Source organism: Ursus americanus, chromosome 3 (genome assembly GCF_024610735.1).
Source record: "Ursus americanus isolate L20-20 chromosome 3, mUrsAme1.1.p, whole genome shotgun sequence".
Taxonomy (NCBI): Eukaryota; Metazoa; Chordata; class Mammalia; order Carnivora; family Ursidae; genus Ursus; species Ursus americanus.
The window spans coordinates 94,185,132-94,210,237 of NC_142129.1; the positions used below are offsets into that span (position 1 = coordinate 94,185,132).

Genomic DNA, 25,106 nt, shown 5'->3' on the forward strand with positions numbered 1-25,106 from the left:
TAATTCCTTCCGTTTCTCTTAGGTTACTGAGTAATTCCAGATTCACCCCATCCTATCTGATAAATGAGTACAAGTGTTACACCAAAGGACTTAGGTTTGTCTTATGGATGGGTTTTTTAAATAAATATAAATAGAAAGGAAGAGCCAGAGCTGAAAAGCAAATTGATTCTTTCTTTCTTTATTTTTTTTATAAAAATTTTTTATTATGTTATGTTAGTCACCATACAGTACATCCCAAGTTTTTGATGTAAAGTTCCATGATTGATTCTTTAAAATATTAATTTTACGCACATTTTATTTCCAATTTGAATACCAAGCATTCTGGCAATTTTTTTTTTCTTTTCAATTAGGAAATTAAAACCGGAAAGCTTAGCACTCTGAAAGTGAGCGTGTGCGGTCCTGAGTGGCAACAACATGGCGTCCACGTCTCTTTGAACAGAGCTGTCTTCCTCTCCAGCCCACTTCTCACTCTGCTGTGTTTTCTTGGGCGTGCCCAGAGGCTCTCCAACTCATGCACAGCAGGGCACCCGCACTCTGTAATCTTTAACCAAACCTGCCTCGGTCCTTGGTTCCTTCCTGAGCTTTCTTCTCCTTCATCCTCAGAGTGGGAAGGTTTTCACCAAAGGCTCTTTGCTTGTCTGGTGAGTCCTGGAAGATCACTTGCATGGGTCATCTTTGCTTTGTCCCCACTGTGTTCAGGAAGTCCATCTGTCTTCAGGAGCAGGTTAACCAGTATTCAAAATCATAAAATTGGATTTTCCCACATATTTGAGATCTACAAGGTAATGTGAATGGAGTCCTAATATGTGCTTGCCTGTTCTAGGGGCTCGGCCTGAGCAAACTCACTCCATCCTCATACAACCCTGGGTTAGGTGTTGCTTGTGTCCCAACTTAGAGACATGGGAAGGGTATCCAAGCATGCTCAGGGGCGGGGGGTGGATCTTGGCATGTGCATGTGCCCAACACGGTAAAAAAGCTAATCATAGTGTATCTGCTTCCTCTGCACTTAGATATCAGCAAGTTAACCATGCTTACAGCTATCACATATTAAAATAAATACATCTTTACAATACATTAAAAGCATCATACACCATGGTCAAATGGGATTTATTCCAGGGATGCAAGGATGGTTCAACATCTGCAAATCAATTAATGTGATCTCAGTAGACGTGGAAAAAGCATTTGACAAAATTTAATCCCAGTCACAATAAAAACTCTCAGTGAAGGGGGTTTAGAGGGATCATACCTCAACTTAATAAAGACATAATGACAAGCTCACCGCTAATATCAGACCCAATGGTGAGAAGCTGAAAGCTTTTCCTCTAAGGTCAGGAGCAAGACAAGGATGTCCACTCTTGCTGCTTCTATTCAACATAGTTCTAGCAGTGATAGCCATAACAATTAGGCAAGAAAAGGAAATAAAAGATACCCAAGTTGGAAAGGAAGAGGTAAAATTATCTCACTTAGCATAATGCCTTCAAGGTCCATCCATGTTGTCACAATGGTAAGATTCCTTTTTTTTAAAAGCTGAACAATATTTTAGTCTCTGTGTGTGTGTATGTGTGTATCATATTTTTAATCCATTCATCCACTGAAAGACATTTGGGTTGTTTCTATATCTTGGCTACTGATAAATAATGTTGCAGTAAACATGGGAATGTCAATACCTCTTCAACATAGTGATTTCAGGGGCCCCTGGCTGGCTCAGTCAGTTAAGCTTCTGATTCTTGATCTCAGCTCAGGTCTTGATCTTATGGTCATGAGTTCAAGCCCCACATTGGGCTGCACACTGCGCAGGGAGCCTACTTAAATTGGATATACACCCAGAAGTGGGGTTGCTGGTCAAATACCATTTGATTTTTCTACTTTTAATTTTTTGAGGACCCTCCATAGTGTTTCCTATTTGGTTGTACCAACTTACAGTCCCACCACCTGTGCACAAGGGCTCCCTTTTCTCCAACTCCTCACTGAGATTTGTTCTCTACTATCTTTTTGATACCAGCCATTCTAACACATGTGCGGTGACATCTCATTGTGGCTTTGACTTGCATTTCCTTGATGACTAGTGACGTTGAGCATCTTTTTACGTACCTGTTAGTTATTTGTATGTCTTCTTTGGAAAAACGTCATTTTTAAAAAACACCCACTTTTTATTTGGATTATTATTATTTTTTCTGTTGAGTCGTGCAAGTTCCTTATATATTTTGAACACCAACCCCTTATCATATTTGTGGTTTGCAAATGTGTTTTCTCTTCTGTATTTGCCTTTTCACTGTGTCCATGGTTTCTTTGCTGTGCAGAGCCCTTTAGTTTGATGTTGTCCCACTTGTTGAATTTTGCTCTCATTGCTTGTGCTTTTGGTGCCATATGCAAAAAGTCATTTCCAAGAACAACACCAAAGAGCTTTCCCCTATGTTCTCTTTTATGAATTTTATAGGTTTAAGTGTTATGTTTAAGTCTTTAATCCATTTCAAGTTAATTTTTGTGAGTGGTGTAAGATAGGGGTCCAGTTTCATCCTTTGCATGTGATTATCCAGTTTCTCCAACATCTTTTATTGAAAAGACTGTCCTTTTCCCACTGTGTGTTCTTGGCTCTCTTGTCAAATATTAGTTAACCATATATGTGGGAGTTGTTTATTTCTGGGCTCTCAATTTTCTTCCATTGATCTATGTGTCTTTTTTTATTCCATGACCAGACTGGTTTGACTATTAAAGCTTTATAATATAGCTTGAAATCAGGAAGCGTGATGCCTCCAGCTCTGTTCTATCTCAAGATTACTTTGGTCATTTGGGGTCATTAGTGGTTGCATCCAAATTTTAGGATTGTTTTTTCTTTTTCTGTGATAAATACCATTGGAATCTTGATAGGGACTGCCTTGAATCTATATATGACTTTGGGTAGTATGGACATTAAAACAATATTAATTCTTTTGATCCATGAACACAAGATGTCCTTCCATTTATTTGCGTCTTCTTCAATTTTTTTCATCAATTTTTTAAAGTTTTCAGTGTACAGGTGTTTCACCTTCTTGGTTAAATTTATTCCTAGTACTTCATTGGTTTTGATGGCATTGTGAATGGGATTGTTTTCTTTATTTCTTTTGCAGATACTTCATTGTTAGTGTATAGAAATACATTGATTCTTGTATTCTGGTTTTGAATCCTGAAGCTTTACTGAATTCATCTATTAGTTTGAACAGTTTTTTTGGTTGAGTCTTAAGGATATTCCGTATAAAAGATGATGTCATTACCAAACAGAAAAATTAACTTCCTCCTTTCCAATTCTGATATCTATTTCTTTTTCTTGCCTAATTGCTTCAGTTAAGACTTTCTGTACTATGTTGGATTGGAGTGGCATGAGTGGGCACCCTTGTCTTATTCCAGATCTTAGAGGAAAAGATTTCAGCTTTTCACCAACGAGTATGACGTTAGCTGTGGGCTTGTCACGCACAGCCTTTATCAGTACCCAATTTGTTGAGAGTCTTTATCATAAACAGATGTTGAATGTTGTCAAATGCTTATTTTGCATCTGTTCAGATGACCATGTGTTTTTTTTAAATTTATTTTTTATTTATTTTTAAAGATTTTATTTATTTATTTGACAGAGATAGAGACAGCCAGCGAGAGAGGGAACACAAGCAAGGGGAGTGGGAGAGGAAGAAACAGGCTCATAGCGGAGGAGCCTGATGTGGGGCTCGATCCCATAACGCCGGGATCACGCCCTGAGCCGAAGGCAGACGCTTAACCGCTGTGCCACCCAGGTGCCCCGACCATGTGGTTTTTATCCTTCGTTCTATCCATGTGGTATGTCATGCACGTGTGCACATTAAATGTGCTGGTGATGAGAAATGCAGAGAGTGACCACCATGCCAGGGTCTCCAGGGCCTGCCACTGCAGGTGCAAGGCCTGCTTGAGGAGGTGGGTGCTGGACAGAGACAGAAGGGAGCCAGAGTCCAGGGAGGAAATACCCCTGAGCAGAAAGATCCAGAAGAGAGTTGACCAAGGAATTTGGGAATTGCTGTCCACCATACAGAAAAAGATGGTGTAAGGAGGGGATCAGACAACAGGTGGGTCTGGGTCGTAAACAGGTGCTCTGGGCTTTCATTGGGTGGGCTCCACAGCCCTCCCCAGGCCCCGATGAACCGCCTGCCCAGGCTTTCCACCCACTCCGTTCTCGCCTTTTCTGCTGTCTCTTCTCCCCTCCTCCTCCATCCCCAACCCCTCATTGTCCCCGCTTCTCCTCTCCCCCTTCTCTCTTCCCTCCGCTTCCCCTCCTTCTCCCACCCCTCCCCTCCCCTCTCCATCTCTCCTCCCTCCCCTCCCCCTTCCAGCTCCTCCCCCTTCCCCTCCCTCCCCTCCCCTTCCACTTTCTCTCCTCCTCTGCTTGGCTATTTCTGCAGAACCCTTAGGAATGCGTTCTCCTGGATGCAATCTCACCACTAGGAATTTATCCTGGGGATTCCCAGCATGATTGGAGGAAGTTGTACATGTGAGAATGCTCACTGCAGCATGGTCTGCAGTTCTGAAAGAGTGAGCTCTCAAGAGAGGGCTGATTAAATCATGAAAATGCCAAACAAGCCAAAGCCCTGTGATCCTTAGGAGTGAGGATGGGGGGCCGTGTTTACTGGCATAATCACAGTGAGAACAGCAGGTGACAGCACTCTGAATGGCCGGGAACCTGCCTGTTTCCTGCATGTCTGAATATCCACAGAGCTACAGCAAAGATCTGAGCTGACCCCCTGCTGGGGGAGGATGGCGGCCCTTCTTCTCGTGTTCTGCAGTGAACACAGATTGCTTTTGTAAAATAAATAGGTTAGGTGGGGGCAGAAGGGGTTATGAGGAAATGAGGAAACGAGGGCAGGCTCACGGCAGGCCAGGGTTGGTGAGAGTGGGCCTGCTGGGTCAGGAGGTGGCAGAGAAGGACATGGGCAGTCGCACCCGTGCAGGATGGGAAAACATGCCGAGATGGAAAAACGAGAAGCCGAGAAGCTGTTGGTTTGCATGAGGACACAGATGGAGTTTGAGGAAGACAAGGCTCTGGCCGGTGGGGACAAGGAGTGGGTAGGACAAGACAACCACAACCAGATCTCTGAGTAAATGAAAAACAGCGTGTATCGTGTGGCCCAAAGCTGTGGAAGCTGCAAGATAGAGCTGCCAGATGTGTGATAGTTACCCACCGAAGAATTCATTCATTCAATTCAATTTGTCCATTCGTGTATTTGGTAACTACTTACTGGTCATGCTGCAGGCACTGCTTATGCCGGGGCGAGAAAATGGGGGTGCTTTCTGCTCTCATGGGGTTTAGTTACTAGGGGAACATAGCCCTTTCACAAGTAATGAGAATAAAGGGTGGGATGGTCAGAGGGGGTCTTCACTGGACGTTCAGGCAGATGGGAGAGGCGGGGCCTCTCTGTTTGGGGTTGCTTGGTTCAAAGAGGACAGGACAAAATCCTGAAAAATTTTCAAGAGATTCCTAGAGGAGTGGGTTCGAACAGAGACAGAGCAGTGGATGTGGACTGTGCCCAAGGGGGCTTCCCTGTGGGTCTGGGGTCGCCATCAACTCCTCAGCCCTCTGTGGTCCTCCACCATCCCTTCCACATCCCTTCACACCCTGTCACTTTGGGTGTGAATTTATTCTGGTTAACCGAACATGGTGGAGCTCCTGCTAGGGCAGGCCCCGCTCCGGCAGGGCCTGTTGGCGGGTCTCCGCCCAGACTTCTTGCTGCCTGGGGGAATTGGCAGAGCCCTCTTTGTCTATCCCCTGAGAATTCACACTTTTCATGTTTCAAGACACTCTGGGCTGTTCCCGCTCCGTGCATTTCCCCGGCACTAGTGAGCGTGTATGCCCGGATCCTTGGCAGGGGACTGTTGGCGCGTGGCCAGGGTGGAGGGAGGGGGCTGTCTGGGATGACAGGAAGCGGCTTTGCTGGGCTGCGGGCAAGTCCACTGCTCCCAAAGCCTCACCCACTGTCCCCGGGTGCTCTGAGCCTGGAAGATGGATCTGGTTGGGAAAGAGCCCTGTCGATCTTCATACTGGTCCACCTGTCCTTCCCATTCTTGGTCCATCCTGTTACCCACCCCAACCAACTGGCCAGAACTAGGCTCCTGATTTAGCCATGGTTGATTCTTGTCTTCAAAGCATGAAAACTGATGAGCATTTGTGAACTCTTTCCCATCTCTCTGCATCATGTTCTCCATCTTAGATTCTGGAGGGAGACAGCAGACCCCATGGCCCAGGTGGCCTAAGTGACTTCATTGGTCACTTTTCTTTCTTTTTTGCCTGGCCATCATTTCTTTGGGGTTACCATCCTCCCCCCATCTGCAATATGTGGTCCATTTGCCAACGTAGGGCTGGGATTGGGGACAGGCCTTGGGTCTGGCCAGTGAGAGTGCTGCGTTCCTCGGCCCCAGTGGCTGAGGGATGAAACATGACCCAAACCATCATATGGATGCTGCTGGAAGTACTGGGGAGTGTGCTCCTCTCTCCTCCAGACACAGCAGAGTTAAGGACCAAGGAAGCCAGAGGCTGCGGGGGCATCCTTGTCAGCAGGGTCAGCGTCTACCCCAGACCACACCCAGCCAACCTGGGGATGAGAAGGCACAGCCAGGCGTGGGAGGCACCACTCTGGTCCCTCTGCCTTAAGCATCCCCACTGGGTTCTGCTGTGCTCTTTTATAAACCCACTGTTCCAGCAGCGCTCAGAAATTTAAATTCAGGCTTTTTGTGGAATAGCTTCAGTCGACAAGCACTATTTTAATTTTCCTCAAGTGAAAAAGAACGACCAGGCTAAAAGCATCCTATCTGCTTCTGTGCCTTAATTCAGGGGCTCACACCCACTGTGCTTCAAACGCCCAGATTCAATGTGTCCTCATGCCAGGGGCTCAGGGGGCCTGCATGGTTCCAGCAGCCACACTCGGGTGTCCCTCTCCTGCACTGCTGGGCTGGAGGACCTGGGCTTGGCTAGTCCTCCACGGGGACTGTGTCAGCCACCCACTGGGTGCCAAGTTGGTGACAAAATTGCCTGGTCTTAATTCACATGCAGCCTCTGGTTGAAACTTTCCTGCCATCCCGGACTGGAGCTTCTGTCCACCACCTCCTTGGGCTTCTGGCTCCTTTCCCCAACACCTCTGTAGTCAGGGGTGGACATGAGGTGGCGGGGGTGGGGGGGAGGGAAGCCATCGGCCGGAGTTCCTGCACCTGCTCATGGTCCTGGCTGTGCAACCCGTGCCCAAGCGCCCTCAAGCAGAGGACGCACTGCCTCTGCCCGGCCCCTGCACCCAGAGCTTGGTCCCCTCGAGTCCCGTCATTCCCTGGGCTGCCCCCTTGCAGCAGGGTCTACTGTGACCCCATTCCAGATTGTTTTAAAAGTTTTAAATTACTTATTTAAAACTCATGTAAATCCTGAAACTCATGCTAGCCTTGCTCCATGGGATGACCCCCCATTCCTCCCCAGCTCCCCTCTATGCCCTCCTGGGTGGGTGTTTGTGGGGACATCACCCCTTTGAAAACATTGCCTGGAAGGCAGAAGCTTCCAGGAAGCCAAGCTCATGGACCTGGGCCTGCCTCTGACCTCACTGCTTGGCCTGTTCTCAAAAGGCCTCCACCTGCCCTTCCAGGTGGGAGCTCATCCCTGGACTGCTCCCTGCTTGGGGCCATGTCTCCCCTGCATCTGGCTCCCAGCGCCCCTCCTCAGCCTCGGGCAGCATCCGGGGAGGCCTGGCTTTCCAGCAAGGTCTTCCTTCTGTGACACCAGCTGACAAGGCAGATTTCTCAATCTTTGATTTTCTTCTTCACATATTGAGAACAAATCCTGTAGCTTAGACACCTTCTGAAAGAGAGATTTATTCCTTTCCCTGCTTGTATCTTCTTTCATAACTTCGAGCATTTTGTCAAGCCCTGTCAAAGATTTATCAGTTTTTATCTCCACAGGCAGCTCTTCCAACATCTGGTCTACCTCTTATTTTAAGGCACAGTGTCCTTTGCTCCCTCTGAAAAGAGCTCTCCAGAAGATGAGGGCTCCCTAGGGACAGGTCACTGGACATGGGCTGCAGTCAGTCCCAGGCCAGAGGACTGAGCACACCTGTCCTTCTGTGTGACTGCACAGCAGCCCAACACGGGGACTGCGTTCCGAGTGGCTCCAAGCACGTTGTTTCCAATTTCTGCACGATCATCCCATTGAGTGAACATCGTACAGTTCATTTAATCAATACCGTGTTGTTGGCCAGAATCGATGAAAAATTCATCATTTGGAATATTGCATTATTATAAACAGCCCTCTGATTAAAATCTTCGTATGGACAGTTCTAAACACACCCACAATTGCACCTGAGGGATACATTTCCAGATACGGAATCTCTTAGGAGATGCTGTACAGAGACGGTTGATACTTCTCTGATACAATTTTGGTATCAAATTGCTGTCATGAATTTTGTATGTTTCTACTCCTCAAAACCTGTGTCAGATGCTTTCTCACTGGGATTATCCACGCTTTTAATTCTTGCCAATTCAATAGTGAAAGAAATAGCATCTCATTATTATAATTGGTAATGTTTTGGGCTCACAGCTGAAGGTCAAACATATGGTGGTGATTATCTTCTGGAGTCAACCCTTTAAAATGTCCTTGTTCTAGAGTATTTCATTTCATAATTTGGAGGGTTTTTAACAAGCTAATAGAAAATATTGATGTAATGTAACCAACATCAGTGAGAAAGCAGCTCTCTGCTTTCAGTGGTCATTAAGGAGAAGCTCTCCAACTTCATGTTTTGCCAAAAACAACATTAATAAGATAAATTGTCCAGGCAGAAAATTCGGGCGCTATATTGACCCAAGCCAGTCAGTGAGTGAGGAATTAGTTATTAAAACAAGAATCTTCTCTAACGAATATGGCGTATGTTAATTCTCTAATAACCTTGTTGCAAGAAACTCAGTGTCTGCTGCTTGCTGAAAGTTGACGAGTTTATTCATTCTATTGTTCTGACTTTGCTATTCTGTGAGTAATTTTACAGATCACTAATTTCAATGCCACAATCTCTAAGCAGAATGAAGTTGCTACATTCTTCCAATTAATTAACCAACAAATTTAATTTCACACTGCAGAGCTTTGGAATAGCTACTGTTTACCGAAATTACCATTGCAAATAATGGAACTGAATGTTTACAGAACCGACATTGAGTATTGTCAATTAAGTCTGGGCTAAATGTTAATAAATCCAACACAGTGTGGAAAACCATCTGCTGCAGCTTCATTCTGCTGAGGGCCTTCGCCACGAGGAGCCTGGTCTGCACGGCCCGGCCCGGGGACACTTGCGCCCCTGCCCTCCGCGGAGCCATCTAGGGTGCAGCCACTTCCCCAAGGGACCCTCTCACAAGCTGCCAAAGAAAGAGTCAGCTACGTTATTTCTGATTTCAAAAGATCCGTTTCCTGGGTGAGCAACAATGTGGCGAGCATCTCATTTAATATGCTTTGGTGTGGTCTTGCCGTGGGCTCGTTTTTCATGCTCCTTCCAGCCTCGTCCCTGGGTGTGCACACAATTGACAGGCGTTCGAGTAGCGTGTGTCCACCGTCCTGTGGTTGCGGCATGAGTGTCTTTGTTGATGACCCCTCAATATTCGAGCTTTCGCTCTGGTTTTCTGGTAATCCCGTGGCTGGACTGCTCCCCACTTCACGGCCCCTCGCTGTTAGCACTTGAACAGATTCCTGGTGCTGATGCTTACTCGTCAGGAGGCGTGGGGGCTCTTCATGGGGTGGGGCAACTTTCCTAGAATGAATTCCCAGCACCTGGAATGCCAAAGCAGAGGGGAGATTAAAGTCTCAGGACTTCATGCTTCTGGCCACCATCTCTAGTCCTGCACACGTCCTTGTCCACAGTGTCCTTCCCATTCGCTGCTCTGGAGATGAAATCTATCTAAGAGAAAGGGGCCGTTTGCACTCCAAGCTCCCTCTCACCCCCTTCACTGCTTTGGTGCCTCTAGGTTCCCGGTTGGCTGGCTTATTTTCCCGTGGAGGCTGAGTTCCCATCCGAGCGCACAAATGCCGAGTCCATCGCATCCTGAGATGGGCCACTGGCTGGACTTCCCGCCCATCTCCATCAGGAATCCCCACCTTTGAGGACGCCGGTTCTCAAAAAGGCCAGATTTCTGGGGTGTCTCAGTCTTGCCGGGGTTTGTGGAGATGACCAGGGGTGTGGACCTCTGCCCCTTCCGAGGGTTTGCAGACCACGCTCAGCCTTAGGGGGCGCTCCTCAGACTCCCTTGGCCCTCCCCTCCTGCTTTCCGGCCCTGGGTCCTCTGGGGCTCCCTTCCCCAGAGGGTAAACCTTCTGTCTCCTGAGGGGTGGAGAAGGGACCAGGGAGCCATCCAGTCTGCGATCACCCTGTTGTCAGCCCCCCTGAGAGCACCTGCCTGCTAGCGTCCTGCCCTTTGCTGGATCACACTTCCTGACCCTTTGCCCAGGTGTATCATCTGATAAGGAAGGGAGCCGATGCCTCTAACCAGGCCACTGGCTCCCGCCGGAGAGGCTTTTCCACCAAAGCACCAATTCTCTGCTTGGCACATGGGCTCTGCTGGACAGGGGAGGGGCCTCCTGGCTGACTCTGTCTTTGTCTGCATTGTGACCTCTGCATGTCCTTCCCCTGCGCTGGGTCCTGGGCTTCCTTCTGGCCTCTCTCACCGGAGGGGAAGCAGGGGGCTTGCCCCCCACCCTGCAAGGACAATATCAAGAAGTTTGTAGTGTGCCCAGGTGAGGAAGGGGAAGTGCACAGTCGGCCTCGTGTGGACATAGAGGTCAAGGCCAGGGGAGGAGGAGGAAGGGTTGCATGGGGGTCGTAGAAAGAAACTCTTCCCAGGGTGAAGACGCTGCGTTTAGGAAATTTGTCACAAAGCAAACATAGTCCGGGGCAGGAAGCACCTGCCGGCTGCCGCGCAGGTGGGGGCAGAGCTTGCCCTTCTTCCTGGGTTCCCCCTTGGACAGGGATCCCTCCACTGGGCAGGAGAAGCCTGGGCGGGCAGAGTCAGCGGTCATTGGATTGCTGGGCCTGGGTGCTGGGGCCAGGCTGCAAGATTTAGACACCTCAAGAGGAGGGAACCCCAAGGCAGTCTTTGCTAACAGGGGCCGCGCCCTGCCTGGCAGAGCTGGAGGAGGACAGAAGGTGTGTTGCTCGGAACAAAGCAGGGGACCTAGGTAAGCCCGGACCACCTCCTCCTCGGGTTTCTGAAGAGTGAGGACGGGACAGTCCTGGGGGGCTGACTCCCATGCCCCTCACTCCTCTAGCTGCTCTTGCTGACGTCACCGGGCTCCCCCTGACATCAGGAAGCTGGGGCGGCAGAGAGTGGAGAGATGAGGGCGCCAGCCCTCTCTGGGCTCCGGAAGCATCTGCCCACGGCGGGCAGCCTGCTCCTGGAGAAACGGAGGCCCTCCCGGCCCCAAGGAGAGAGCAGAGGGCCAAGTGCGCACGTGTATTCTATGCACACATGGAAGGAATCTGCTGCCGGGACCCCAGGAGGAACAGAAGCCAGGCTCCTTGGCCCCCAGTGTGAGGGCTTCCCAGGAATTTCCAGTTTGAGGGACCTGGCCCCCTTCCTGCTGTCCTTCCTCTGCCCGCTTTCTTCCTCTGGTCCTCCCTCCCTTCTAAGGAAACATTTCCGACATACAGAAAAGTCTGGAGAACAACTTCATGACCCCCAACACACCCACCATCAACATGGAACACATATAATTTTTGGTCTTATTTGCTTTACATTTAAAACAGTTTAGATCAAGAAATCATCACGGAGACATCTGAAGCGACAATGCATCCAAGCTGACACAGGACTCTGGTCTCACAGAGTAAGTCCTCGAGGCGGGATCAGAAGATACCAGACTGTTTCTGATTGATTTAACCATGCGTCAGCCCAAACCTCAAGAATATTTATCAGAATAAAGAAATGTTACCCGATGGGGTAAGACCCACCATGCAGGCCTCCAGTCCAAGGTTGTGAGACATAAAAAGTAGGCAGGAAACTGATCGTAAGGGTGGGAGATCGGTCCCCAAACCAAACGGAGCTGGACACTGTGGGTTAATCCGGCGACGGTTTAGCTGTGTGATCCATGAGAGGACCACACAGGACTCTCGAAATTCAGTGATATGAGAAGAAACAACTCAATAACAAATGGGGAATAATGTGCAGGGACTTCATCACAGAAGGACAGCAGCTAGGCATAGGGACAAGGGTCAGTCACGTTCCTTGTCTAAGAAATTCCAATAATCACTACCTGAGAGCATCGGTTTTCCTTCCTTCATTCCTGGAAGGGTGGGTCGGTCGTATGTTGAGGGTAAGATGTTTTGTTTAGGGGAGCTTTGATTTGGGGATAGCTGTGCATTCACAGAGAGGCTGGGAGCAAGTGGCAGTGTTCCTGGCACTGTGGCCGCCTTCGCCCTGGCCAGGTGCCCTGGTCACAGCAAAGGACTCACCATCTCTGTCCAGTCACACCTGTCCTTCTCCATCGTCAGGTTTTCCCTCATGCCCCTTCCTGTCCCGGGCTCGCACCCCGGGCAGCACGGACACTCACCCGAGGTGCCGCCTCTTCCTCCTGTGTTTCTGGGCTGAGACGGCTTCTCAGATCTTCCCCGTGTGCGGTGACCTTGCTGGCGTCAGCGGACACGGACAGGTGCTCTGCAGCGTGTCCTTCATTGCAGAGCTGTCCTATGACTCTATGGTTTGGGGACGAAAATCCCAGGAAAAGTGCCACCGCCATCACGTGGCATCAAGGGTGTCAGCTGTCAGCATGGCTTCCCAGCATCGCTGTGGATGTGATCGCCTGGCTGACCTGGTGTTTGCCAGCTTCTCCACCCAGCAGGGACTGTCGCCTCCCCTGTGCACCCCATGCTCTGGAAAAGGAGGTGCCACGTGCATTCGTGCCTCATGAGTGGGTGGTGGTGCTTCACCACTGTGGGGAGGGGCGTCACGTAAGCCACGTGCAGCTCGCCCGAGGGGAGACCTGTCCCCTCTCTCCTGCCTCTTCATCATCCAATCGCACATCAGCGGGGACTCAGGGGCACTCATGTTGTACTTTATATGTAATGCATATAAGGTCATACGGTATTGACCCTGTTGGCCAGCTGGGGACTGTCCCCTGGGCTCCTCCCTCCTCTGCACAGTGTAGGAGAAGTGCTCCTGCCTGGGATCTTCCCTGGTCCATCAGGACACTCCGCTCTCTGTGAAGAGGATCAAGGAGGCTTTCCTCTCTTTATACATTGCACACACACGATTTTTTCTTTTTAATAATTTATTTATCTATAAGCAATTTTTAAAGTTTTCAACTATATTTTTACATTTTTAGATACTCACAAAACAACTACAATAGTCTAGATTCTATATCATGGGGTGTGTGTGTGCACGCCTCCACGTGCATGGGACTGTGCGTGTGTCTTCAGGAGAAACTTTGTATTTTGACTGCATAAAATTCCTAAATGTTAAACAATAAATAGTATCTTAAACAAAACAACAAAGGTTAAGAAAAAAAATTACAGAACAAGGAGAAATGGTTGTAAATTCTTAAGTTTTCCTATCTATAAATTTAAGATAACCTAATGCTATGAATTTAAGACTAAAATATGAATTTAAGACTAAAATATGAATTTAGGACTAAAATTTGAATTTAGGACTAAAATTTGAGTTTCGGACTAAAATATGAGTTTAGGACTAAAATTTGAATTTAGGACCATACTAACTATTTTATACAATTTGAATGGGATGTTGTTTTGTTTAAGTTTTTTTTTCTCTCTTTGTTTTTAAAACCAATCACATTTTATTCATATAAATATTAAGTTAGTTCTACAGATCTGTAACCCTAGTCCTAGTGCACAGAAATGGTCTTGTTTTGAACGTCTCTATCCATGTCAACAATAGACGATGTCTTAAGTCATAGTGGCATTAATTTAAATCCAAATAAAATACTTATAGTATATATTTCTAAAGCAACAATAGACAATGTCTTAAGTCATAGTGGCATTAATTTAAATCCAAATAAAATACTTGTAGTATATATTTCTAAAGCAACAATAGGGGATGTCTTAAGTCATAGTGGCATTAATTTAAATCCAAATAAAATACTTATAGTATATATTTCTAAAGCAACAATAGGGGATGTCTTAAGTCATAGTGGCATTAATTTAAATCCAAATAAAATACTTATAGTATATATTTCTAAAGCAACAATAGACGATGTCTTAAGTCATAGTGGCATTAATTTAAATCCAAATAAAATACTTATAGTATATATTTCTAAAGCAACAATAGGGGATGTCTTAAGTCATAGTGGCATTAATTTAAATCCAAATAAAATACTTATAGTATATATTTCTAAAGCAACAATAGACGATGTCTTAAGTCATAGTGGCATTAATTTAAATCCAAATAAAATACTTATAGTATATATTTCTAAAGCAACAATAGACGATGTCTTAAATCATAGTGGCATTAATTTAAATCCAAATAAAATACTTGTAGTATATATTTCTAAAACAACAATAGGGGATGTCTTAAGTCATAGTGGCATTAATTTAAATCCAAATAAAATACTTATAGTATATATTTCTAAAGCAACAATAGACGATGTCTTAAGTCATAGTGGCATTAATTTAAATCCAAATAAAATACTTGTAGTATATATTTCTAAAACAACAATAGGGGATGTCTTAAGTCATAGTGGCATTAATTTAAATCCAAATAAAATACTTATAGTATATATTTCTAAAACAACAATAGGGGATGTCTTAAGTCATAGTGGCATTAATTTAAATCCAAATAAAATACTTGTAGTATATATTTCTAAAACAACAATAGGGGATGTCTTAAGTCATAGTGGCATTAATTTAAATCCAAATAAAATACTTATAGTATATATTTCTAAAACAACAATAGGGGATGTCTTAAGTCATAGTGGCATTAATTTAAATCCAAATAAAATACTTATAGTATATATTTCTAAAGCAACAATAGACGATGTCTTAAGTCATAGTGGCATTAATTTAAATCCAAATAAAATACTTGTAGTATATATTTCTAAAACAACAATAGGGGATGTCTTAAGTCATAGTGGCATTAATTTAAATCCAAATAAAATACTTATAGTATATATTTCTAAAACAACAATAGGGGATGTCTTAAGTCATAGTGGCATTAATTTAAATCCAAATAAAATACTTATAGTGTATAGTTCTAAAGCGTGTGATGGGGAAACTCTGTATTCAAGGGAATATTAACAAAGCTCTGTCTGTATCAGCAGAATTGAGTCTATGCTCTACCGCTAAGAGTGACTGTGGCATCAACTTAGAAATAGCAGCTCCACCGGAGAGAGAGCAGGGAGTCGTGATTCACAGAACTCCACACAGAGGCTGAGCCGGGCTGTGGCTGTTCAGAGCCCAGCTGCCCTGAACCCAGTCCCACCTGCAGGCAACCCCGGATTCGGTGCCCTCCCAGGGGGACCTCCCTCCTTCCTGGGGCCCTGATGACCCCAGGGACCCCCTGACACTTGCCAGCCTCTGCGGGCTGCGGGCGGAGCTGCAGGAGCCAGAGGGTCACTCAGGAAAGGCAGGCAGTGGAACTCCACGTCGGCCAGCATCTGCCTCACGCGATCATTTTCTTTCCTTAGCTCCTCGAACTTTCTCTCGCTGGACGCAACTGCCACCCAGCTTTTGGCTTCTCTGTCCTGATGAAAGGGGACAGCCTTGCGATAGTGGCGGGCATTTCTCTGCAGCTCTTCGCCCAGGTCTTGGGTCATCTTCTTGTAGAGGTTGCGAACCTGGCACGAGAAGTTCATCTCTCTATACAGGTCTGCCAGTTCCTTCTTCATTTCCAAGCACTGATCTTCCTCTTGAAACATTTTTCTGTGAAGTTGCAGGATGCATTGGTCCTGTTCATCCGGTACATTCTGGACTTTCAGCTTCAGCTGCTGAATCTCACGGTCCAGCTGGGAATTTTCCTCCCACAAAGACGCTTCCTGGGTTTGCAGACTGTGTATTTGTCGCGTCAGCATTGCGATCTCTGCCCTTTCTGTCCACGGTTGTGTGGCTCTGGCTTGCTGTTGGCTGTCGGGACTTGGAGGGGACACAGGGAAGCCAGCATCATCAGTGACACCCTTCAGATGAACTGCGGCCTGACGGGCGGGGTGATGGCCATTTCCTGCTCCCGTCTTTGGCTGGACTCCGCAGGCCCCGGCCCCGGCGTGATGTGCAACGAGGTCAGGTGAGGGAACGGCCTGCAGCCCAGGTCCTGCCCTGGACGGTGACCGGCTGGCTTGATCCTTCGGGACCGGCTCCATGTGTGCCTTCAACGGCTCCAGCCTTTCTTCCCCCTCCTTTTCCTGCCTTGTCTGCCTCCATCTAGAAACTTCTTGGTTGAACAGTTCTGATCGTTCTGGAAAAGGAGTGTTTTCACTCCAGTCATTCGTTCTTTCCCTCGGAAGTTGTTCTCCGTCTTTCTCTGCGTCTCTTAGGATGGGTTTTTCACCAGTGACCTGGGGAAGTGGAGGAGGCTGGCTCTTCTGTGCCTTTTTCAGAAAGTCAACAGTGTCCCAACATAACAACCTGCTCAGGTTTGTGTTCATCGCGGACAGGCACAAGGCTTGTAACGTGGGAGGACTGGCCACCAGCCAGGGAGGGCTGAGGGTGTCATCGGCTTGTGTGGTTGAGCCAATGTCCTCACTGCCAGCTGCACAGACGTCGTGGTGGGCAGAATGCCTCTGGCCCAGCACCTTTGCACTTCTTAGAGTGAGTCGTCTCTTCGCGAGCAAAACCAGCAGCCCGGTCCATACCAGCATTGCCCAAGGCAACACAGAGGGGGGACTTGGGCTGTGTCTCCAGCTTCCAGAAATCAGCCGCAGCGCACCCCACAGGTGCTCCAGGACCAGCTGGAAAGCGGATCCGGTGGCCGAAGGCGGGCTCTCCATGGCTGTGTAGGGCTCCAACAGCAATGCCTGCGAGTGCCAGTGTCCTGTGGCCACAACTGACCGCTCAGAACCCTGTGGAGAGTTTGACTTCTGTGGTCAACCAGTGCCTGGCAACCAGGGTGGAGCAGTTGGTCGGGGGAGGGGAGGCCAGCCAGGTTCCAGAAAACAGTTGTCCCTGACGTTGCTGTGCAGTAGAGAGTTGTCTCAATCACCCAAGCACTGGGGGAGGTGGGAAAGGCTGATCCCAGCCTGGAGTTTGGCCGCTCCAGGCGCACCTGGCCCCACAGCAAACCTAGGGGCTCAAGGCAGGGCCAGGTCTGTCCGTCTGTGCGCACAGGGGAAGACAGGGCAGAGTGTTAAGGCCTCCTTTCCGGGCGAGGCCCATTCTCCTGATCTGAAGTTTCCCTCTGCTGCAGGGACTTCTGGTCCTTCTGCAAAGGTCCCAGATTCTCCCTCCTCCGAGGTACCCTCCGTCCTCTGTGTGGTCGCTGTGGGCTGGCAGGTCCCTGTGGGTCTGAGACCTAGGATGTCCCCAAAGTTATTAACTAAGAGACCAGCATTCCAATGCTAACACCCCAGGAGGAATCAGCTGGAACTGGCAGGGTCTCACAATTTCATGGACTCTGTGGAGCCAGCCTGTCCTTGTTCAATCCAAGCGTCCCTGCAACAGAGTGACTCTGCTACAGGGTGACCCAGTGACCCGGGCTGTTTCCCTCGTGGGGCCCTCTATCTACAGCCTGTGCCCCCAAGGTGCCCGGTGGAAGGTTCCCAGTCCAGAGAGTCACCTTAGGAAGTGGGTCTGTGGGGAGGGGACAGTTCATCTTTTGGCTCAGTTTGCCACCTTTTATCTCTTTAATCGGCAGGTGGCTTTCCTGGTATCTCTCTGGGAGCGTCAGGCTCAGAACCTCCTTATCCATTCCCTGGGACTCGGCCGCTCGAGGCCTCTCCCCAGCCCCTTCTTCTGCACTGGAAAAGAGAGCAGCCAGCGAGTCCGGTCTGGCATGCTGAGGAGCTCCTGGCTTAGGCTGCAGGGTCCCTGCGGATGGACAGAGTAGATGCTCTGACCTGGCTTGGTGGTGACGGAGGAGGTGGCTCACGGTGAAGTGACAGTTGCAAACTTTTCATTTTTATTTAGACTATTTTTTTAAAGCAATTTTTGGTTTGAAGAAAAATTTGAATGGCTCGGATGGAGAGTTCACACCTGCTCCCTAGCCTGCCCCATGAAGGACCCCCTACGACTGATAACAGGCTAGCGTGGTCTATGTAGTACTAGCGATGAACCAGTATTGGTGTATTATTACCAATAATAATAATTTACATTAGGGTTTGCCGTGTGTATTGTGCATTCTACGGTGTTCGACACACGCTCACTGTTGCGTGTGTACTATCATACAGACGAGTTTCATGGCCCTGAACATCCCCCAGTGCTCCCCCTACTCCTTCCTCCCTCCCTCCTCTCGAGCCCCTGGTCATTTTCCTTGCTCTGTAGTTGGTGACGTCAGACAATGATCCCAGCTTTTTAAAATTATTGTCAGTGTGGTCTGTCTTTCACCATCCCCATACTCTTAATCCATGTCTTTACCGTGAAAGTGAATTTTTGTAGACACCCTCTAGTTGAGTTGGGTCCCGTTTTTTAATGCATCCAGACAGTCTCTGTCTTTTAAATTATGTATTTAGACCATTGACATGTAGAGTGATTATTGAGTGATGTGGATTAATGCCTGTGCCGTTTCTGACTTTTCCCGTGTTGCGCTTGTGCTGTTTCTTTTCGTTTTCTTTAGCTCCTTTTCTGCGTTCTGTGGTTTAAGTTGAGCCATTCATCGGTTTCTGTTTTATCTTCTCTCTTAGGCTCGTGCTCCCTCTACAAATCTGTAGTAGTGCACGTGAGTTGTCAGTGCACCTTTACAACTAACCCAAGGCCACGTGCGAGCCTGCCGTCCCCTGGGTCCACTTCTGCTGCTTTTAACTTCGTTCGTGTTGGGAGATGTTATGGGTTGACCAGATGTTCTTCTGGAACTCAAATATTGAAGTCCTAACCCCCCGGGCCTCAGAATGTGACCTGATTTATAAGTAGAGTCTTTATAAAGGTAGTCAAATTAAAGGGAGGTCATTTGGACAGGCCCTAATCCTGTGTGACTGTGTTCTTATAAAAGGGGCAGTGTGGACATGGACGCATGGGGAGGGAAGGCAATATGAAGACACAGATGGAAGACGGCCATCTACAAGCCAGGGAGAGAGGCCTGGAGCAGACTCTCCCTCAGAGTCCTCGGAAGGGACCAATCTTGCCAACGCCTTGCTGTGGGACTTCTAGCCTCCAGAAGAGTGAGACAATAGATTGATGTCACTTGAGCCTCCCAGCCTGTGTATTGAGTGACAGCCGCCCCAGGAAGCTGATCCAGAAGAGACGAGACGTGGTGACCCACAGAAAGAGGGGCAGAGATGGCCAGCGTGAGGCAAGCAAAGGGTGCGGCGTGTGCATGGGGCAGTGTGAGTGTGCATGGATGTATGCACAGTGCACACGAGTGAGTGTGTGTGCACGTAGGGGACAGAGCGTGTGCCGTGTTTGTGTGTGAGAGGATGCATGTAACTATGAGTGTGTGCGAACACCTGTGTTCTGAGATTGTCTTATTCCCAACTGTGGGGCCAACTGCAGAGACGTTTCGGTGAACTCGTGGACCTCCAACGCCTGTCCCAGCATGCAGAAAGGTGGAACTCTGCAGTTCCCTGTCCATCTGGGCCGCCCCACGGGGAGGACAGTCCCCAGCACCGACACTCCAGCTCCTTGGACGGGGAGAGATGTACGCTTCTGTCCAGTCCTTCATTCATGCACTCAATAAATCACAGAAATCCTGGGGATAAAACCCTGTCATTTCCTGACAAACACTTGCGTGTCAGTCCCTTGGGCAAGGGGAGCGCAGTGCGGTGGGAGTTGCGAGGACGACACAGGGTGGTCCCCTCTCTCTCAGGACCCCGGACCTTACACAAAGGAGCTCTCTGGCACAGCGGGGACACTGTGACGCCACAGGTGCCAGGACACAATGCATCCCTGAGGGCTGTGCCCCATGGCCAGTTTAGCACAGAAGGCAGGCTCCCTCCTCCTCTCCATGAGAGTCTCCAGGACAGGAAAGAGCTGGGCCTCCCTGCTGGAAATGCTCTTCCTTGAATTTGTGTTTGAAAGGCAATAAGGAGAGAGCGGCTCTCAGAGGCAGAAGCCGAGATTGAGACTGGCTCCTGCCCTGGGACGGACGGGGTCGAACTGCTCCAGGCCCGGCTAACCTGACGGCCACCTGCTGCCCGGGTGGAGGACGAGGCCAGCCCAGGGGCGTCCCCGAGGGTCTCATGGGCTTGGGGTGGACATGCAGGTGCGCAGGACTCAGTCCTAGCCCCTCAGTCCTGGCGCCAGCCCCATGGCTGGACTGAGAGAAGGTGGGGGGGAGGAGAGGGAGAGATGCACAGAGCCACATGCCTGGGGGTGTGACCTGAGGCCCCAGGAAGGCCCGTCACTTCCCCAAAATGGCTGCAGGTGGGTCCAGCAGTCGGTGCATCTTTTATTTGGGGTATTTCTCCCAATCACTTGAATTTCAGGGAGAATAAGTGTGTTTTGGCTGATCTGGAACCTGGAATGGTTCCCTCTGCCTAAGGCTCCTGTGGCTGGTTGCCCGTCTGGGATGCGTGCAGGCCCCATGGAGATTTGCAGAGCTGGCAGTCAGCCAAGGTCACCCCCCAGGATCCCACCCCCTGAGGGCCACGGTCACGATGGAAGAGAGAGCAGGTGTCCTTGTCTCTGTGTGGGGAGACGCAGCCCAGCGGGTTCTTGGCTGACGGTCCTCCTGGTGGGGGTGCTGGGATGGGGGCCTCAGACACCTCAGGGGAGTTCGGAGTCCATGCTTAGCCAAGGGGGGTGAAGCTGTCAGGGTGCGAGGTCACTGGGGGCTGCTGGGGGTCAACCCATACACAGTACGGCCACTTTCTTCCTTCTCTTGCTTGTTGGCCCTGAGCCCCCGGGTGGGGAGAACAGAGCACACACTAGGAGGGCAACAGAGAGCACCCACTTGTCACTCTTCCAGGGCCGAGGGAGGGGGCCTGTTGGAAGTCCCTTCCTGACGCCAGAAAGACCCTTTGGACCAGCTGACCAAAGTCAGGACCACCAGCACTTCCGGCCTGCAGTGGGAACTCTCAGAGAGAGCTCAGGGGCTCCCTGCCTCCCGCTGCACTGCAGGACCCCTAGAACTCCCCCCACTCTGTCCGGGAGCACGGAGGCCAGGCTGCCCCTTGGAGGGCGGGGCAGGAGCATTGTTTCTATTTTGTGGATGGGACAACTGAGGCTGTCTCTGGGCTTCCTCTCCCTCCCTGGGGCTCTGGGGGAGGTGGAGGGAAGAAGCAGGTGAAGTGGGGGGCAGTCGCCTCGCCGGGGCCCCGAGCAGGAGGCAAGGAGGCTGCAGGCTTCATCTGGCCGTGTGGCGCTTGTGACTAGCAGCTCTGTGACTGCCGTTACTGTCCTTGTTTTGAAAAACGCTCCGAGGGATTCCGGGCTGGTGGTGGAGAGGGGCCGGGCACAGATCCGAGAGGCCCGGGCCATCGCCAGCCCAGAGTGGGTCTGTTGAGAAGCCGTCTCCCAGGATGGGGTCCGCGGCACATGTTTTCCTGAAAGCACAAACTATTTCAGACATTCTGGCCTAATTGAGAAGTGTTTCAATTACTTCCAGGCAGTGAGCATGCCCTGAGTGGTCCCTCGGGCCCTCCTGGATCCCAGAAATTAGTTTCCTGCTTCACTTAAAAGCCTAGCAACAGGGAAGACCCCGCACTTCTGCGTAGGCGGAGAATGTCCCTGTAATCCATTTTCCAGGAGCAAAAACAGCCCTCCAGGGCCCCAGGACTGGGCAGGCCTCAGCCTACACGCCACCTCGGGGCTGGGGGGTGGTGCAGCCTGGCTGGGGGCCCAGGAGGGATGGCTGTGCGCGCAGATAATGGAGGGGAATTTGTGTTAAGGGTGGACAGGAGGAAGGATGGCGCCCGGGGGCCGGGCTGGGGCCGGGCTGCTCTGAAGGGCGGGCATTGGGTGAAGCAGGACCAGATGCTGCTCTTCAGGTCCTTGAGGTGAGGGCTGTGGGCTGGGTCTGGCTGGCTCGGTCCTCACTGGGGACACGCGGTGCCCAGTGACCCTCACAAGCCACGCAGGCATGATGCGAGATGCACCTGTTTCAGACGGCAGGTGAGCGAATGATGACAGGCTCTGTGAAGACACATGTGGGGGTCACCCCAGCCCCGCTAACACCCCAGGGGCCCCATGCCCACCCCAACCAGCCCTGCCTATACCCCACAGTCTGTATGCGGCTCCTCTCCTCTTTCCACTTTCCCTGAGCCAATGAGCCACCCTGCCCCCAAAAGGCCAGGATTGCTGCCCTCGGGGGTGCTCCCTGGATCCCTGAGCCCTGTGATACCTGCATGTCTGCCCGAACCCTCAGTCTTCAGCCTGGGCCCGGGGGGCCTGCACTGCGGGGAGCGAGCCCTGTGGCCACTACGGGACAGCGTGGAGGGAGGGTTGATCTCCTCTACCACCTCCTCCCCCCCACCTCGCCTCTCCCCTTCCTGCTCTGGGGATCAGTTTCCTCAGCCTCGGAAGGAGTCAGCTGCTGTAGCCTAGCTCAGAGATCCTTCAGTATGCTAAAATCCAGGGCCCACATTTGGCAGAGCCGGGAGTGGGGGGGTGGGGGGTGGGTGGGGAGGGGCAGGCTTCACCCCGATGTAGGAGGACCCAGCACCTGGGGCCGGCTCTGACTCGGCTCCACGCAGAGCCCATACTCACTCGAGTGGGTACAGTTGACCTGTTTTCACTAACAAAGACTGGAAAATGCAAACGAGGTCACCTGGTTTTAAACCAGGTGATGAGGTGGTTAAGGCCCCCCACCCAGGGCCGCATCCAGCCACCGTGTGTTACCAACACGATGCTTAGGGCTCCAGAAACGGGACTGTTTGACATCATCATGTTAATGCTTTAAACACCGTCACCGTGCGGGTCTGTCTGGTACACAGCCTGGTGGTGACACATGCATCACCAAGTGGCTTTGGGTCCTGAGGAAATGCCAGTGGAGGATGACGTACCCTTTCTAAACTCCCAGGGTCACCCTCACCCACCCGTGGGGCTGGAGCAGGAGTCCCACCCACTGACCTGTGCTGTGTGAAGCTGGCTCGGCGCTCTTGTCCAGCAGGGAGGTGGGCGGGGAGAAGAGGATGCCCTGCGGGGCGGGGGGGGGGGGGTCCCCTGCATGGAGGTGGGGGCTCAGGGAAGCTGGGAGAGAGTCAGGAGCCCTGTCCCTGTGGGGCTGCCTCTGAGCTGCCTGGAAGTCTCGGCCACTGGGGAGTGTGGAGTCCCCTCCACCGGCTGGAATGTGACGAGGCTCCGGCCCACATGTAACATATAGGGACCCCCACCTGCTGCCACCGCTCTGGCTCAGAATGGCGGCTTAGCGCACCACCCCCTACAAGCTGGCCAAGGGGGCGTCAGCGTGAAGCTTTGATAAATGTAACGCTTGGCCGGAGGGTCTTGGAAGCAGAAGCTGCTACATGGTGAAGAGGCGGGTGACCATGGTCGCTAAAGCGGAGTATTAGCTGTGGACCCTGGAACACAGGACCCGGGAGGGCTGCAAGACCTGAGGCTCAGCTCCCCGCCCCCCTCTGTGGCCCCGCCCCTGCTCCATGGCCCCGCCCCTGCTTCATGGCCCCGCCCCTGCTTCATTCTGTGGCAGGTGACAGTCTCCCCTGGGCCTCGGTTTCTTTGTCGGGCAAACGGGCTCCTAACGCCCGGGACCTAAGTAACGACGAATGAACAGCAAACATGCAGCTGAGTGAACTTGAACCGTCATCCTCATTAGTACGGGTACTTGGTTCATCGGGTGCTTCACTGACAGCAAACCCGAAAATCCGGGGTGGGGGGGCTCGCCGCATATTGCCGTGATTTCCAGGTGCAGCGTGACTCAGAACCAGGGCTGCCTTGCTGACCTTGGCCCGGTCAGCGTCCTCACCTCTGATGACCCTGGGGAGGGCCCAGCCAGTCCTGCCCTGGTCCCACCACGTGGCTGCCTGCTCCTCTCTCCGGGGGTCTCTTGGTGGAGGGCGCGGGTCTGGGATGCTCGGGGAGCGCCCACCCGAGGCCTGCCCTCCCAGCAAGGCGATCACAGTCCCCTGTTTGCAGAAGACGTGTCCGGATGGACGTGTAGCCAGGAGGGACTCCACAGCGCCCGCAGCTCTCTGGTCCTGGTCAAAGAGGGGTTTGCAGAAGGCAGGGTGAGGACACACAGCAGGGGGGTGGGGGTGGGGGGTTCCGCAGGTCACGCCATGTCCACACCTTTCCTCTCTGTGTACAATCCTGCCTCTAGAACAAAAGAAACCTTGCAGGGAAGAGGCAGGAATGCAGTGTCCCTGCTGAGCAGGACCCTGGGATCATGACCTGAGCCGAAGGCAGACGCGTAACCGGCTGAGCCCCCCAGGCGCCCCAGATGTTCTATCTTGATGCTAACTTGGACCTTTCAGTAAAAACGAATTTCTCTGATATGTACATGTCTACATCTGCTTTCTTCTGCTTGGTATTCGGTGTCCGTCTTTCCATCCTTGGGCTTAGGGGCCCTTCTGTGTCTGTAAGTTTTTCTGTGTCTCTCCATAAAGTCGACCACTGTTAAAAAAAACGCAGTCTGATGTTAATGTTTTGTGTCCACTCAGCGTGTCCGGCGACGTCTGCTGTGATTACTCGTGTGTGTGTGTGCGCATGCGCGTGATTTTATCGCCATGGCGGGCATGCTTGTTGGTCTGCTCTGGTTTCTCCTCCCTTCTGTCCTCCCGTCTTTTTCATGGATTTTCTCTCGTCTTTTCCCAGTTCTGTTGTCCTTGCTTCTGTTTGGAAGTTGTAGGCTCTGCGTCTCCTCTCATGGCTGCGTTGGACAGGCTCCCGCGGGCGCCTCGGTGGACGGTCCCCACCACCCAGTGTGGAGCCTCCACCCGGGGAACTCCCCGCTTATTGCCGCTTCCCCACGTCGGCGCGCCTGTCGCTCGTCATTGATATTTGTCATTTTTACATTTCACCCAGCGTTTCGTGGATTCTGTCATTTATGGTACTTAATCCATCATTCCACTGGAATCAAAATTCAAATTCCTCTCTAATCCCTACTTCTAGGGCCTGTCTTGG

The 25,106-nt window shown here is 50.6% G+C and overlaps 1 protein-coding gene across 1 annotated transcript; it reads right to left on the reverse strand.

Moving 5' to 3' along the window:
* Positions 1-15,394: 15,394 nt before the first annotated feature.
* LOC148110442 (uncharacterized) lies at positions 15,395-16,939 on the reverse strand. The gene is made up of 2 exons (XM_087860641.1): positions 16,117-16,939; positions 15,395-16,050 (listed from the first exon to the last, which is right to left on the reverse strand). Exons 1-2 carry the CDS (start codon positions 16,925-16,927, stop codon positions 15,395-15,397), a joined length of 1,467 nt encoding a protein of 488 aa, XP_087716767.1. The 5' UTR covers positions 16,928-16,939.
* Positions 16,940-25,106: the final 8,167 nt, after the last annotated feature.